The sequence below is a fragment of the Medicago sativa genome, chromosome 8, assembly GCF_051527215.1.
Source record: "Medicago sativa cultivar Bolivia chromosome 8, Bolivia_mono, whole genome shotgun sequence".
NCBI classification, from domain to species: Eukaryota; Viridiplantae; Streptophyta; class Magnoliopsida; order Fabales; family Fabaceae; genus Medicago; species Medicago sativa.
Window position 1 is genome coordinate 70,738,666 of NC_140756.1, and position 16,492 is coordinate 70,755,157.

At 34.6% G+C, this 16,492-nt stretch overlaps 1 protein-coding gene across 1 annotated transcript; it reads right to left on the reverse strand.

Annotated features, from left to right (window-relative positions):
- Positions 1 to 324: 324 nt before the first annotated feature.
- Positions 325 to 6,595, reverse strand: LOC146901084 (Leucine-rich repeat protein kinase family protein). The gene is made up of 2 exons (XM_085732731.1): positions 5,008 to 6,595; positions 325 to 1,227 (listed from the first exon to the last, which is right to left on the reverse strand). Exons 1-2 carry the CDS (start codon positions 6,362 to 6,364, stop codon positions 668 to 670), a joined length of 1,917 nt encoding a protein of 638 aa, XP_085588857.1. The 5' UTR covers positions 6,365 to 6,595; the 3' UTR covers positions 325 to 667.
- Positions 6,596 to 16,492: the final 9,897 nt, after the last annotated feature.

Below are 16,492 nucleotides of genomic sequence, written 5' to 3' on the forward strand. Positions count from 1 at the left end.
TGAGGTGTTCTTTGTGATGGTTGAGAGCTTTTATTGCTGAAGGGTTCTTATCACTTGGTGTTTATGTACCTTTTTATGATTTTAGTTTTCATTGTTACTATGATTTAGTTTTCATTGTTACTATGAGTATGTTTTTGACATTGTTGATAAATTTTTGAAGGTTCTCTATCTCGGATTTTGTTATTCCATCATGTTTCTTACCTATAAGAAATTTCAGGTGTGTAGAGTTTGTTTGAATGCTGGTTTCCTGAATTACTGGAATTGATATGGTCATGCTCTTGTTGTACGCATTTATGTCTCTGACAATCATCTTAACCATCATGCTTAATACAAACATTTGTTGCTTGTCAGATATAGACCGTGTAAAATTTGAATTAAGCTCAAATACATTTATATAAATTTCATTTTCTTGTGTTATAGAACTAGTAAAAGTAAAACACCTCACTAACCAACCACAGCAGACATTAAAACCATAAAGGTTCCTCATGCTTTGCTGTATAACTCTTGAGATTCCCTCAGAAAATGACTATTTAACCTTTAAACTTGCCATGCAAGTCACTCCCCCAAGTTGCTCCAAGAGAAATTTTCTTTAATCTTCAACAAGAGGAGTTGACAGTAACTGCTGCGATTGGTTTCTCTGCATAAAATCTACTCAGATTTTGACAAACTATGAGAGTCCAGTGAGTTCAGTCTCCTCCATTGAAACACTATCCTTTATTCCTTGTATCATCTTAAGGACTTGCCACATAGCTGGCCTCTGCTCCGGGGAGGTTGCACTGCAAATACTGGCAACCTCGGTGAGCATTTCTAGCCGGTTATCTTCGCTAAAATCATCGTCCCTCATTGCTCTAACCCAATCTTGCAAATCTGCTGGCGCAAGGAAAGGATGTTTGGAAGGATGTTTACCTGTCAAAAGCTCCAACAGTAACACACCAAAAGCATACACATCAGACTTTGAAGTCGCCCTTCGGTTAGATTTTCGAACCTCTGGTGCTTTATAGGCTGCAGAATCAGGATCTTCTGTCAATGAAGAATCTGTAAGGAAGGCTAAACAATAGTCTGTAACACAAGCTTCAAAGTCCCTGCCTAGAAGGACGTTAGAGGATTTTAAATTGCCATGAACCAGAGACGAAACTTGATGTATATAAGCAAGTCCATGGGCTACATCTTCCGCAATTTTTAAGCATGATGTCCAATGCAGCGGCTTCGCTCTCGCTGATCTTGAACCTGCACATGCACCTGACATTAGTTTTGAGAAATAATCACCAAACAACAAATGGGCCATATCAAAATTGATTGATGCCAACGTAATGATCATTAATAAGAATTAAAGTTGATTTTTCTGAAAAAGAACAAGAAATTTGAATCAACAATGGGAAAAACATGTTAGTCCACTAAACATGCCAAACATTCAAAATCAATGAAACATTTAACCTAAATAGTCAAACATTGTACCAAAAGCGACCCCAACCCTAAGATTGTAGGTATTAATGCCATACAACTTATCAAGCAAGCTGAATTCAATTCTCTCCTGTCACAATCTTGACTTTAGCTTACATTTTGAAATATATTAGCTTACATTTTGAAATTAAAGCCAATTTGATAAAATTCAAATACAAACCCTACAATCATTCATTCATCATCCATCAACCTAGATTCCTTGACTATGGTTATCCTAAAAAAGGAACCTGGGTCCCAAAACCAGATAAACAGTAGATGCAATGATAAAAGAAACAATAAAAAAATAGCTAACAGCGCACACACACAAAACAAATTGGCCAATCCAAACACATGACATCACATATCAAAGAACAACCAATAGCAAGACAGCACATGATCCATAAAATCAAACTCTAATTCCATCACCAGGCCCCACAACTTTTGTCCACACTCTTCTTCCAATTTATTGCTTCCTTCATCAGAATCCAAACCCAACTCCCGTTTCCACCGCTGCATTGCCCAAATTACCCAATTTGACAGTACAAATTCGAATATCATAAATGTAATAACCCAGCAGAAATAGAAAATAACATCATATTTACATTCATGTAAAAGTTAGCATGACCCTAACCATAAAAATAGTAAGCTTAGTGTATGTTTGGTTGTGCGGTGGGGAGTCAGAACCAATTCTACTCGATAGCAACCAAACATGTTAGAGCATCCACAAGGGTAGTTCCCTAACAAGGACTCCTTAAATGGACCCCACGTGACACATCACTTATTTATAATTTTTTAATAAAAGTACCTATTAAGGACTCAATGACTCTAAGAGCATCTCCAATGGGAGAACTAATTTTGGTTGCTTAATCTACTTTTTGTGGGCCCAAATTGCCACATTGCATCTAAGCAATCTTTAAGCAATCTTAACCAATTTTACTCCAATGGTAACTACAATAAGCAACCTATATTTGACCCCACTAATTTGTATTCTTTTAATATTTTTTTCATTTTCACTTAATTTGATTCAAATTTAAATTTTACTTCATATATTTTTTATTAATATGTAAAAAAAAACCTTAAAATTAGTAAATTATAACCGTTACACCATTATAAAAAAAAATTATTAAAAAATCATTAAAATAAAAAAACAAATTGGAATAGTTGGATAGCTTGCACCATTTTCTACCCACCCAACCTATCTTTCTCTCTAGAACTCTCCACTCTTTATTTTTCCAACCCACCACCGTGATTTTCTATACCCAGACACATTTTCCTTTCCATAGCAATCCCCACCCACCCACTCCAATCCAAACCCACAATATAGACTTCACTTCCATCACCCTTCAATCAATTTTCAATCTCTCACCATTTTCAAACTCTCTTTGAATCAATCTACTTCACCAGCAAATTTTAATTCGATTTTTCTTTTCATTTTTTCTGGATCTCTAGTTTCCTTCTTCCATTTTTTAGATCTACCATTTGTTTTTGTATTTTTGAGCATTCGTGAATTAATCTATGGAGAAAGTGTGTATTTGAGACATTTTCATGTCTCTGTTCTCTTATTTTTTCAGATTTTCCATTGTTATAGATTAATAAGTATTTTCGCCTCCTGATCAATGGAATTCTGTTGAGATTTCAACAAGGTTTTATTATTTTTTAATGGCAAGCAACACACTTAATGCATTGCTTAAATAAGCAACTGACACAGAGAAATAAGCAATGAGAACTCCAGCTGGATCTCCTCCAACGCTGCAGAACTTAAGGGACGGGACCTTCACATCCAGCTAGGCAATAAGCAACCTGCATTGGAGATGCCCTAATGGTAATACACTAATAAGGACTCCAATAAAAAGTACCTAAATATGTCCCACTATCTTTACATCATTAAAAAAATAATTTACCTATTACTCCTTTTTACAAGTGGGACCAAATAGTCCACATTTTATCATAGTTTTCAGACTCGGCTCGGTCATCGACTCGGCGGGGGTACTGGGTCACTGGGTCAATGGTCGAACCACTGGGTCGTTGGTCGAACCGCATGACTGAACCGGAACCACTCGGATGACTCGGTTAGATAACTCGGTCCTTAGATTAAATCTATATAGTTATTTAACCGGCTTAACTCGGATTAACTCGGATTGAATCGGTGACTCGGTCACTTTAAAAACTAAAATAATGACCCCTGTAAAATAAGATAAAAACTATCCAACAATAATAATTTCATAGGCTAATTGCTCAAATTCAAAACATAGTCATAACTCAATACATCTTGGTAGTAAAAATCCAAATAGATCCCAAAAAAGTATGATTCCAATTCCAACATAAATTCAAGTAAGCTGAGATTGCCCCAGTTATAAAAATCCAAAAAGATCCCAAAAAAGTATAATTCCAACACAAGTATTATCATCAATAACATTTAATTCCAAGGAGTCAAGATTGATTGAGCAAAACGACGTCGTTTCAGACTTTCAGTTAAGCAAAAAAAAAAAAAAGAAAAAAAAAAAAAAGCAAAAAACTGGTCTGACCCATGACTCGGCCGAGTCACCGGTTTTTACCGGTTTTGACCGAGTTAACTGCATGGCCGATCCAAATGTTGGCTCGAACCGGCTTACCCACCGGTTCACGGTCCGACCGGTCCGACCGGCCGGTCCGAGCCGAGTCTGAAAACTATGCATTTTATTACTCATTTATGCAAGTGGGACCAAGTAGTACACATTTTATTACTTTTTTAAAGTGGGACCCGTTAGTTACTCAGGAGAGAGAGTCCTTATATAGTTGTTTGTTCCTTAACAGGGACTCATTTTTTCTTCCTTCAATGGAGGGTCCTTAACGGGGAGTGGTCCTTGTTAAGTAAGGACCCCCCATTGGAGATGCTCTTAGAGCATCCACAATGGTAGTTCCCTAACAAGGACTCCTTAAATAGACCCCACGTGACACATCACTTATTTATAATTTTTTAATAAAAGTACCTATTAAGGACTCAATGACTCCAATGGCAATACACTAATAAGGACTCCAATGAAAAGTATTTAAATATGTCCCACTATCTTTACATATTAAACAAAAATAATTTATCTATTACTCATTTTTACAAGTGGGACCAAGTAGTACACATTTTATTACTTCTTTATGCAAGTGGGACCAAGTAGTAAACATTTTATTACTTCTTTATGCAAGTGGGACCAAGTAGTACACATTTTATTACTTTTTTAAACGTGAGACCCGTTAGTTACTCAGGAGAGAGAAGGTCCTTATATAGTTGCCCGTTCCTTAACGGGGACTCAATTTTTCTTCCTCCAATGGAGGGTCCTTAACGGGGAGTGGTCCTTGTTAAGTAAGGACCCCCCATTGGAGATGCTCTTAAAATCAATTATACACCTATGTAATCAATTTTGGTCGCTTAAGTGGAACCAAACCTACATTTGGTTGCTCTCGAGTAAAATTGATTTTGTGTTCAAAGTTGATTTTAACTTGATCTAAAATTATGAGTTACCGCAAAACCAAACTTGCACTAAATACCATAAAAACACAAATGCTTAAAAAATTAATCAATCAACAAACAAATACCATGAACAAGATTGAAGAGGCTTCCATTAGGTTGATACTCATAGATAACAAGCCTCTCTCCCTTAGCTTGAAAAAATGCTTTCAAAGGAACCAAATTAGGATGACAAAGCCTCCCCACCATCTCCATATGCTTCTGAAAATCCTCCCCACTTGTCCCACCAGTTTTTCCGGCATCCAACCTCTTCACCGTCAATATCAACCGCGAATCCATCACCGCCTTGTACGTCGCCCCCACATTCCCTCTTCCTAAAAGCTCCGCCGAAGCTCTCATCAGCTGCTCCAGCGTATACTCCTGCACCTCACCACAGCAGAACACTAACTTCCCACTCTTGTGAGCTTCTTCCATTTTTTTCACCTTCATATCACTTTCCACTGTTCTCACTTCTATTACCTCCATAGCCGGTGAAGTAGAAGACGGTAAATTCTCTGGTGACTCAGATTTTTCTCCTGTGTTATGCTTTTTAACCAATGCAATTACAATGACCATAGAAACAGCTAGAAATATGAAACCAGCAACTATGAACCCGATAACCAAACCGGTTTTTTTGTGGTTTTTGTTTCTCTTTGAAGAAGGAACCACCACAATTCCCTGTGATTCCTCGCTTTGACTCAACGGCGCGGTGGCGTTTGAAGAACCACCGAAGAATCTAGAACGATGACCACATTGTTTATGAATAATCTCACCACATAAACCGGGGTTATCTGTAAACAAAGCCGGTTTAAACCGTGAGAGAGTTTTCGTAACAGGAACCGGACCGGTGAGGTTATTAGCGGAGATGTTGAAAACTTTTAAATCAGTTTGGTTAAGAGAAGGAAGAAAACCGGTTAACGAGTTTGAGTCGAGGCGGAGAATAATGAGACGGTCGAGGAGAGTTAACTGGACCGGAAGTGAACCGGTAAGGTTGTTATGTGAAAGAGAAAGAGTGGTGAGCCGGTGGAGGAAGATGAGAGAAGGAGGGAATGAACCGGAGAAATTATTCCGGTCGAGGAAGAGTGATTTGAGGTTTGTAAGTGGAGAAAGATCTGGAATAGGTCCTGAGAGCGAGTTATTACGGAGACTCATGACTCGGAGTTGGTCGAGCCGGGTTAAGGTGTTTGGTGAGAAAAAACCGGTGAGGTTTAAGGATTGAACGACGTAGCGTACAACTCTGCCTTGTGCACATTTGACTCCTTGCCATTCGCAGTAGTCATAGGGTTCGTTTAGTGTATAGAGTAGTTTGTTGTTTTGGTCTGCGTTTTGTTTAAACGATAATAAAGATACTGCGTCTTGTGATAGTGTAGAGTTAGTAGAGGAAGATAATGTGAAGAAGAAGAAAAATAAGAGAGGGAAGAAGGGTGTTGTTATTAAACGAGGCATTGTTTAGTGTATGCAAATGTGAGGTACTGGCAGTGGTACTCTTTGTGATTCGGAGTGTGTATGGTTTTGAGTGTTTTGAGGGGGGTGTGAAAACAGAAACATGATTTGTAGTGATGGTAGTGAAAAATGAGGAAGGTGTAAGATAGAATAGGGAGAGTGACCTATGTGTGAATGAAGAGTGTAAAGAGGAGTAAGGTTGAAAGTGGTGTGCTACTAATGCTAATGGGTAGTAGGAAGTAGTGGGGAGCAGCTGGATTATTTCTAGTAGCATTCACGTGAGTGAAAGTGGGGAACGGTGGAAATTATTTTGGGTTTTTACTTTGTTTCTTTGTATAACATGTGAACTGTGTACACAGGGTGTCACTTCAATTTTATATACTCCGTCCGGTCCTATTTACAAGAGACAATTTACTTTTTAGATACATTAGATAATTTATGTATTTGGTTTAGATTCTTGAGTAGATACATACATTATTCAATGTATCTAAAAAGTCAACTTTCTCTTGTAAATAGGACGGGAGGGAGTATTTATTTATTTATTTATTTATGTTTAGCTTATCGCATAATTTGAAGATTGAGTGCTGGACTTCCAAGTCCCACTCTGCACGCCCGTGAGCCGCATGTACACAGCGCACAAGTGCAAAAACCATCATATATCATATTTTATGTTTTAATACTAAAAATGAGCAAGTTCAATATTATGAACAACAGTCTGAATCTTGCATGTCAAATAATACTCTTAGAGTAATGATATTTTGACATCCATTTGATGACAACTTTATTGACAACCTTGTTTTTCTCACTTCTTATTGGTCAAAAACAATGGAGAGAGAAAAAGGAAGAGAGCGGATAACAACATCATGTGAGCATGAGAGAGAAAGTTGTCAAAAAGTGGTTGTCAAAATATCATTTCTCATACTCTTATATTGCACCAACCAAATTCCGGAACATAAAACTAAAGAATGATATACGCATTGTCACTATCTTGTCTCATTAGTAATAAAAAATTGTTCACAAGAAAAGCTTAATCAAAATTATATAAATAAACAATGGGAGTCTTATTGACGAAGCATTGGTGAATGAGGATTTTGAGTATGACAACTCGAAAATGGTACGGTTAGAACTATTTAACTACTTCAGATGTGCTAAACGTTGTTAACTATATTTGATGATTTCTTTCTTTCGTTTCTCTTTTGATGCAGTTTACGGGCTTCTTTGTTTTTAAAATTTGAGTGCATTGAGTATGCATTGTTAGGGTAAAAATATTTTACATGACTTTCAATTAAAGATCACCAAATTGCCATTTCATATTACTGGAATTTAATAATATAATAACAACCAATTTTTTTTGGCATTAACTCTTCGATCTTAAGGGAAAAAGACTCTAGTAATCCAGAGTTCGATCGTGAGATAAAGATAGTCGGACAAAACATTGTTTCACCTAGGAATAACTCGGATTCTCTCGAACAAACTGTCATTGTTAAAGCTAATCAATCACTTGAGTTCAATCGTTTGGTTAACAACAACCAAACTTTATCTCCCACAAAAAAACCAAACTTTATCTATTAGCACTATTTTTTTTAAAAGATATAGAATAATAAAGTTTGAAAATTCAATCGATGGTATGAAATCTCTTTCAACTTAATCAGGTGTCTTAGGTTCGAACACAACCTTAAAAATACAGTCCGGTTCAAAAAATTAATCTCTGCAATTGCGTGCACCGCAAAGAATTCCCGATTTACTAGTACTATTTTTAAAGATTTTATTTAGCAACTAAATCAGTTGCAACAAAGAAACAAACACAAGAGAACATTCCTCAATCCAAATAAAATTAATGAAAGATAAAAACCTAAATGAGCCACGTCAACATTAGTGGTTCTATTGACATGATTTAGCATACAAATATGACAAGAACAACTAATTATGTGACCATTAGTAATTAACAAACCAAAGTAAGAATAATGCTTTGAGTTGTCATGCATCCCTCTAATCAACTTAAGAGAATATCCTCCATCCTCAACTTTTTGAAAACTAAATCCAACGCAAATTGAAGGTCTAATCTCAACAACATAGCTTCAGTAATATCAGAGTCATGCAAAACACTAACCGACCAGATGGTTACTGCTAATTAACACAAACCCAATGCATCTCTAACAATAATGCCAATGCCCTATAAATTGTTCACTAGACCAATATTAACGTCAATCTTATAATGCGATCTAGTAGGGAGGGCACAAGTAGTTGGAGAAGAGAAAATCTGAGGAGGGGCAACATTTACATGTGTATTCAACATAGATTTGTGCTCATCGATTGTACACCATGACATTCAGAACAAGACTTATTGTGCACGAGCCAAATACCAAAACATAAAGATAAAACATAAACAGTGACCTCCTTACAATTCTGGATAATTGGGTCTATTTAAACGTTAAAAAAAGACTACTATTACTATGAATAACATCCATCCTATACAAACTGAATTGATACACATTACGACAGTTGCCACATCAGAGAAAAGTTTGAGACTTTTTGTTGTTCTAGAGGGTTTTGCAGTCCTCAGGTAACTTCCAGTTCCAGAGTCTCCTCCACAACAGTCTCGGTGTCTATATCAATTGTAGTTTATTGGTTTCACTAAAATGAGTTAATATTATGATCTATTCGATGATGCTTAAACTCGATATTTTGATGATTAGTTTTGATGAGTTGGATACCATATACTAGAAATATCAATTTATACTCGTAAATGGAGAGCCGGTTGGTATAACCATCGTTTAGTTTTTTTGATTTTTTTTATAAGAATCAGATCGAACCAAATTAAACTGCATATGATACAACATATTCAATTTTTCACTTATTTCTAGTTTTTAAAATACATTTAGTACTTTTATTTATTCATAGTCATTTGATTCAAGTGTAGTTCACTTGATGAACTAATTGAACCATGGCTCGAAAGTCTCACTTTTTCAATCGCCGGTCTAGTTTTGGAAAACATTCATTCTAGCACTTGTTGTACTCTAAAAACCTTGTGAGCTTCTATTTGGTCTCCATACTTGAAAGGATCGAGTGCTGTTTTGGGACATGCTCAAATTTTTTAATGTGGTCCAATTCATAAGATTTTTTTAGCTTCCAATATGTAACACTTTCTTTATATTGAAGTTTGCCTTGCTAATTCTAGAGCCAACACTTCCTATGAAGTTTGTTCAAAATCAATTTCCCCAAAATGCATCTAGTCATGTAGAACTCATTTTCTACCACAAACATGTTCTGCAGTGTTCATTTTATCATATGCTTATGTTAATGAGAGTCACAACTCAGTCCCAACTTGTGAAACCCACATGGGTTTATTGCTTTGTTGTGGGAATGTGCAACTCCCTAAAAGCCAAATTGTCACTTCAATTGAGTTTATTGAATGAAGAATGAAACATTCTTCAACTCCAGTTACTGCTTGAGATCAATAATTGATCGTGCTTAAAATATGTGCCATCCTTTTTATCACGTGGAGGTCCCAGCGTGTTCCTCTTTTTCTCCACAATTTCAATATGTGCCAACTTTGGATTACTACGTGACCCAAAAAAGAGTATTCACACCACCAATGTCACTGTTAGTTTTATGCACCAAAGGATATGTCATCATGATCATTTTGGACCGAAGTCATTTAAACAAAAGCATAAACATGCAAAACAAATTAATATTTCTTTTAATCAAAAAAATTAAGTGCTCTCACAGAAAAGAAACAGGTGATTTGATTTAGGGTTAGCAATTATCAATGATGATAATCACTTTGTTTATTTATTTTTATTTTTTAGAACTTACTAGTTGATCGCTTTTGTTTTGTTTACGTTTTTCACTTTGTTGAATGTTGACAAAAATAGATAATTCTACCTTTTGAGTATATTTGATAGAGAAATGATGTTTCATTTGATTTTTGTAAGTATTTTTTTATATGTTTGTAGGTTGTCGAAGATAAAAAGTAAGAGAGATGTCTGCTTGTAAGTGCATTTCAAATGGTAAAAAGATGTTGAAACGTTTCATAGGGTGGAGTGCGAGTTCAAACCAACAATATCTCTCTTGTTCACACTTAATGTGTGCGAATCTTGCCACTAGATTATTTGAAATAAAAATGCAAAGAGATAAAAAGATACATAAATACATGTTACACATGACTATATTCTGATTTTCAATTAACACAACTGATTTTTTTATAACCGTATAATAACTTCCTACTTCACATCATACCATTGTATGTAGTCTAACTTTATTAAGTGTTCGAGGATTTTTCTATCTTCATACTAGCAAAAAGGTAAGCGTTTATCAGCTCTTTGTTGCGCTTAATTGTATATAAACATTAGTGCATTGGTTATAATTTTTTTACTGTATGACACACGCAAAAAGTTTTGATAAATGGATCAAAATAAGTTTCCTAAAGTGTAGATTATTTTCTTTTTTCGATAAGATATTGTTTCTATTATAGTGAGATTGTTCCGATGGTAATTAGATTTAATTAATTTTTAATTTAAATTTTAAATAATATTATAAAAAAAAGGATAATAGTAATCACAATAGTTTAAATTAAGGACACAATTAGAAGAAAAAGTACCCCACCTAAACTATGTATATCCTTTACAGGGCCGTTCCAATAAAATTGAAGACTCGGCTCTAATATTAAAAATGACCCTAATAAAAATAATTAATGATAATTTAAACAATTGCAAATAAACAATGAGGATTATTATGATTTTAATTTGTTTTGTTGAATTTTTTGTTTGTTGATAGATGTGTGGGTTTGGCCTAACTTGTCCATTTGCTCTTTATTTTTGTCAAATAATAAGTGTTTGATTTAGACCTATGTAACAAAAGAAAACATTATACTACATCCCAACAATTATACTTGTACCTCTGCAAATAATTGAGGCCCCCATAAATTGGAGGCTCGGCTCCATAGAGCTCCTTGCAATTGGCAAGGAACGACCCTGTATGTATAGGTAAAAATTTAAGGTTTTAGAATATATATATATATATATATATATATATATATATATATATATATATATATATATATATATATATATATATATATATATATTGTGGTGGCCGGGGTTTGAACCCCGAATCTTGCATATATTATGCATTGTCCCTACCAATTGAGCTAGCTCACAACGTCCTAAAAGATTAAGTAAAAAAAATCCTACAAATTAGGCCATGAAAATTGCTTTTCTGACATAGGAAATTCACAATGACACAAGTAAAATACTTAAATACCCCCATCGGTAGTTAACTACCGCTGAAAAATTCCTTTGTATTTTATGATCCATCCTAACTTCAAATATTTATTTGAAAGAAAGGAAGACCGAAGATGGCAAGTAAGATGCAGACCATAAAATATACTTACGAGAATCATGCTAAACACGACCAAAAACGATAGAGGGTGGATCTGAGCTCTTAAAAAGAAAAGAATTGTAAATGAAGAAACAAATTAGTGCATCTCAAACCAAAACATGCTCATCCAGAAAAAAAATATACAGGAGCACTCTTGTTTAGAGAGAGAAGGGGAATAAGAAAACCAATTCTTTATCAAACTCCAATTTCTTAAGAATTTAGCACCACTCTCATATCTAATTATTAGACCATTTGCAATGGCTTATTTAATCTGAGTTTCAACAAGTTGTGCCTTTCCAATGGTGTATTGAAAGTCTGTTGAATAATGACATGGATGAGAGAGATGATTAATCCATTCAACACAATTGAAACCTGCCGAACCGCCACGTGTCGAAGCTTGAATGGATCGAATCTAGCGCGTGTAGAACACTCCCCGACATGTCGCGTGGAAAGCAGAAGACGGAGAGAGAAGAAGAATTCTGGAATGATTAAGGACAGGTGTTGCTTGCTGATTGGTTTCTGAGATTTTTATGTAAGTATAAAAACAAAAATATAAAATTAAATAAGGATAAGAAATAAAAGGTGGTGGGGTAGAGTGTTGAATGAAAAAACTATTGGAGAGGTAAAAATTGAATGGGTGTTGGATTAAGAGAGAGAAAATAATGTGGAGTGTTGAAAATTGAAAAAATGGGTGTTGAAGGTTGTTGAATGTATATAACCATTGTAAATGGTCAGTGATCAAAATTACTATTTTTAAAGAAACCCAAAAGGCTTAATACATCATTTGGTCCCTTAACTTAATTCTTTTTTTCAGAATGGTCCCCTAACTAAAAAACGTCTCAAATTGGTCCCTTAAGTCTTCTTCTGTTACCTCTTTTGGTCCTGTCCGTTAGTTTTTTAATATCTAATATCTTTGATTTGATTTCAGCCATTCGATTGCATGTCTATTGTATACAACAATGAACCACTAACACCTAATTTTTTTCCTTTCTTCATCTTCTTCTCACCATTTCTTCATGTTCATACAAAATTCATACACATTCATACAATATACCAAAAAAATCCAAAAAAAATCAACATTTAACCAACAAATAAAACTCAAATTCAACGTCAATTCATTTCTACAACATCATGAATTCGTGGCTTTCACATAAAATGTACAATTGTCAAAATTGTGACTTTTTTTTTTATAATACACTTGAGGGATAAAAAAGATCACGTTGGTTAACTACAACTATGAAAAGGTAAAATCTAAAAATTTTTAAAAGACTAATGGTGCTTCAACATACGATCCAGCAAACAAGAACTCCAAAACAACCACAAGTCCATAACATAGTCTCGTGTTTAAGAACTTGTAAACTTTGGAATTGGAAGAATTGCAAGAAAGCGGGTGTGGATCTTCAAAATTGTGAGTTAACAACTTAATACTCCTAATGATGTGACCCGATTTTGTTTCTTTTGAAAATAATGGATTTGAACCCTTCTTTTGATTTTGGGATTGTTATGGTTATGGTGGAGTGAATGAATTTGGGTATGAATTGATGATGACAAAGGAGGGTGTTGATGATGATAGATAAAGATGACAATGATGGTTGTGTGGTGATTAAAGAGTAGGTTTATTTATTCATCTAGGATTTTCTGGATTTTATTGATGAAGTTGTTGTTGAAGTTCATGAAGAGATGAGGGAAGAGATGAATGAATTTTATTAGGTGTTAGTGGTTCACAGTAAAATACAATAGACCCTACATGATTCAACGGTCCTCTTTTAAAGAAAAAATAAAATGGTTGCAATTAAAAAAATTAATAAGGCATATGGTGGACCACCTTTAAACATGGTTCACCTTAGACATTTGATGTTAAAAATTAACGGAGAGGACCAAAAGAGGTAACGGAAGAAGACATAAGGGACCAATTTGAGACGTTTTTAAGTTAAGAGACCATTCTGAAAAAAAGAATTAAGTTAAGGGACCAAATGATGTATTAAGCCAACCCAAAATTACTATTTTCCGTGAAAAGCATGCCTTCAGTAGAGTTTAGAAGAGAGAACTATTGGAAGAGAGGAACATGGCAAACCAATAATATGAGCAAATTGCAAAGGGAAGAAGAAGAGGTTGTTGGAAGGAGATGAAAGAGAAGAGAGAACTTTAATATTATTAATTAAAAAATGTTAGTTTGTGGCTGAAACACCGGTGCTCGTGTGTGAATTGTAAACATAGCAAACCTTTTCAGCGGTAGTTAACTACTGCTGGCACCAGCGACAGTTAACTGCTGCCGGGTCCTCAACGGTAGTTAACTATCGTTGGGGGTATTTAAGTATTTTACTTGTGTCATTGTGAAGTTTCCTATGTCAGAAAAGCAATTTTCTTAGGCCATTGTTAACCGTGGGCCATATTTTTTAAAAGGTCACTTCAAATAGTATTTACGTTAGAGAATTACTTATCCCACCTTCCATCTTTCTCGTCCATTCTCCATTTTGCTCATTTTACCTACGTTCAAATTTTATAATTTAAAGCGCATTTCATAATTTTTTGGATTATACAATCTGGACAGTATTTGACCCATCATCATAACAAAATAAAAGATTCAATTTTATTTATAGAGGGCATAATTTAAACTTTTTTTTAGGGAAGCATTATTTAAACTTGACAACACATTAAAAGGACATAATTTAAAATTTATAGCAAAATTTATAAATTCAACACAGTTTATTAATTGAATAGGATTTTGAACATGTTTACATTAGCATAACTCTATATAGTACAAAATGTTTGGCACTAAAGCTAAATTTAATTTGAAGTACAAATGAAGGGAGAAGGAGGGGGAATGTTTGTCATCCCTTTCGTGCACCCTCTGAATAAGATGGTAACACAAGATGATGAAGCAGAAGAAGGTAGTAGCTGATCTGAACAATCAGATATCTAAACTAATCTACAATACAAGATGGAGAGGAACAACCCCCTTTGACCAATCACACTAACTCAACAAGATGACAGAAAGGTCTATGTTGAACCTTCGTATAAAAGGTCAACAATGAAATCATGACATCATAATCGTCCAAAAGAAAGGTAAGAAAGAAAATGGAAGAAGGAAATAAATGGTTTTTTTTAGAATGCAAAATATAGAAGAAAGAAAGGCTATTTATAGTCTAAAGAACACGTAAATTGTGTCTACATTTAATATAAACGTGTAAAACACCAACTATTGACCTAAAATCCTTTGACCTTCCAAGCCTTGGTGGTTACGACACTATCTAAGTTATGAGCTTGTTTCGGATTATACAACCTAAAAACAATATTTGTATGGTTCGAATTATATGATTTGAAACGCGTCCAGACTGTGTAAAACCTGTGCATTGGGGGTGTGGCATAGTTCGCATTATATATTCTTGTCGTTGCAGACCATCAATATTTGCCTTGTTCAAAAAGAAATAATTTATGCATAAAAAATGAATATATTTAGTTGCTACCATTATAAATTAAATATATTGCACTTTAGTTATTTTGACATAAAAGTCTTATTAACCACATTTTTTATCAGCAGAAATTGAACTGTCTTTGAATTTACAACATTATTATACATTACGCACCAATCACTTATGGTAAACCCCTGCTAGTTATGAAAAACACATGTGCGTATAAATATAATATGCTATATATCTACTAATTTTCTCCGTACACCTTTGATGTTTACCTTTTATATTTGATTTGTTTTTGTATCCTCGCCCATCATGTACTAATATTAAGACTATAACAGTTTCTAAAGTATTTTTTAAAATTCGTCAAATGCTATGTTTTTTTTAATAATTATATAAAGTTATAATTTTAATTCACACACTACCAAATATAACATTTTAATGTCCTTCAAAAAAAATAAATAACATTTTAATGTATGATTCTTAAAAATCTTAGATTTGCTACAAAAAAAATTACTTTTTGACGCTCTTTCAAAAATCAAGCTTGGACGATCTTATAACTAAGCCATACTTAGGATCACCACTGTCTGGAGATTTTTGAAGTGGATGGTGATGGGAGGGAGACAGAGGGGGAAATATGCTTGATTCTCCTCCATAAGTTATCGTTTATAAGCTTGCATCACCTCTACTAACTCAACAATCAATTTAAAATATACTACCTCCGTCCCGGTATAATTGACCTACTTTGGTTTTTCACACAGATTAAGAAAAGTGTATAAATAAAGGGGAAAGTGGAATATATTGTATTGAGAATGATAAAAGTAGTATTATTTAGTGTTATGTTGTATTGGGAATGATGAAAGTTGTATTGAAAATTGAAATGGGTCAGTTATTTTGGGACACTTTTTTTTAGAAAATGGGTCAGTTATTCCGGGACGGAGGGAGTATCATTCTAAAAATTAATTTTGTTTAGGTCAACAATTTTTTAGGTCAAATTTATAAGATGGGTGCATCGAAACAAGAAATTGATTTAATTCGGTTAAAAGTAGCAACAAGTAGGACTGAGCAGGTCATCCGAACCCGCCCGAAACCCGAATCAGCCGAACTAACCGTGGGTATTGCGGGGCGGGTTTAAACGGTTGTCGGGTTGAAAATGCAGGAAAATTGGGTTTGTGTGGGTTTAAGCGGTCGGGGTCGGTTTTACAAATATCCAAACTGCAATACCCACACCCGACCGATTACTATGTATTAGTTTACAAGCCCAATATAATGAGCATTCCACCACTTCAAGCCCAATCCAAATAGCTTACCCAGGCCCAATTATTCTATCAAACAAACC

What these genes read in the sequence shown, in the direction of transcription:
- LOC146901084 (XM_085732731.1), bottom strand. Translation starts at nt 6,364, where the DNA reads ATGCCTCGTTTAATAACAACACCCTTCTTCCCTCTCTTATTTTTCTTC. An exon ending in CCTCTTCAATCTTGTTCATG is followed by an intron (nt 1,228 to 5,007) that starts GTATTTGTTTGT and finishes GTGCATGTGCAG; the next exon opens with GTTCAAGATCAGCGAGAGCG.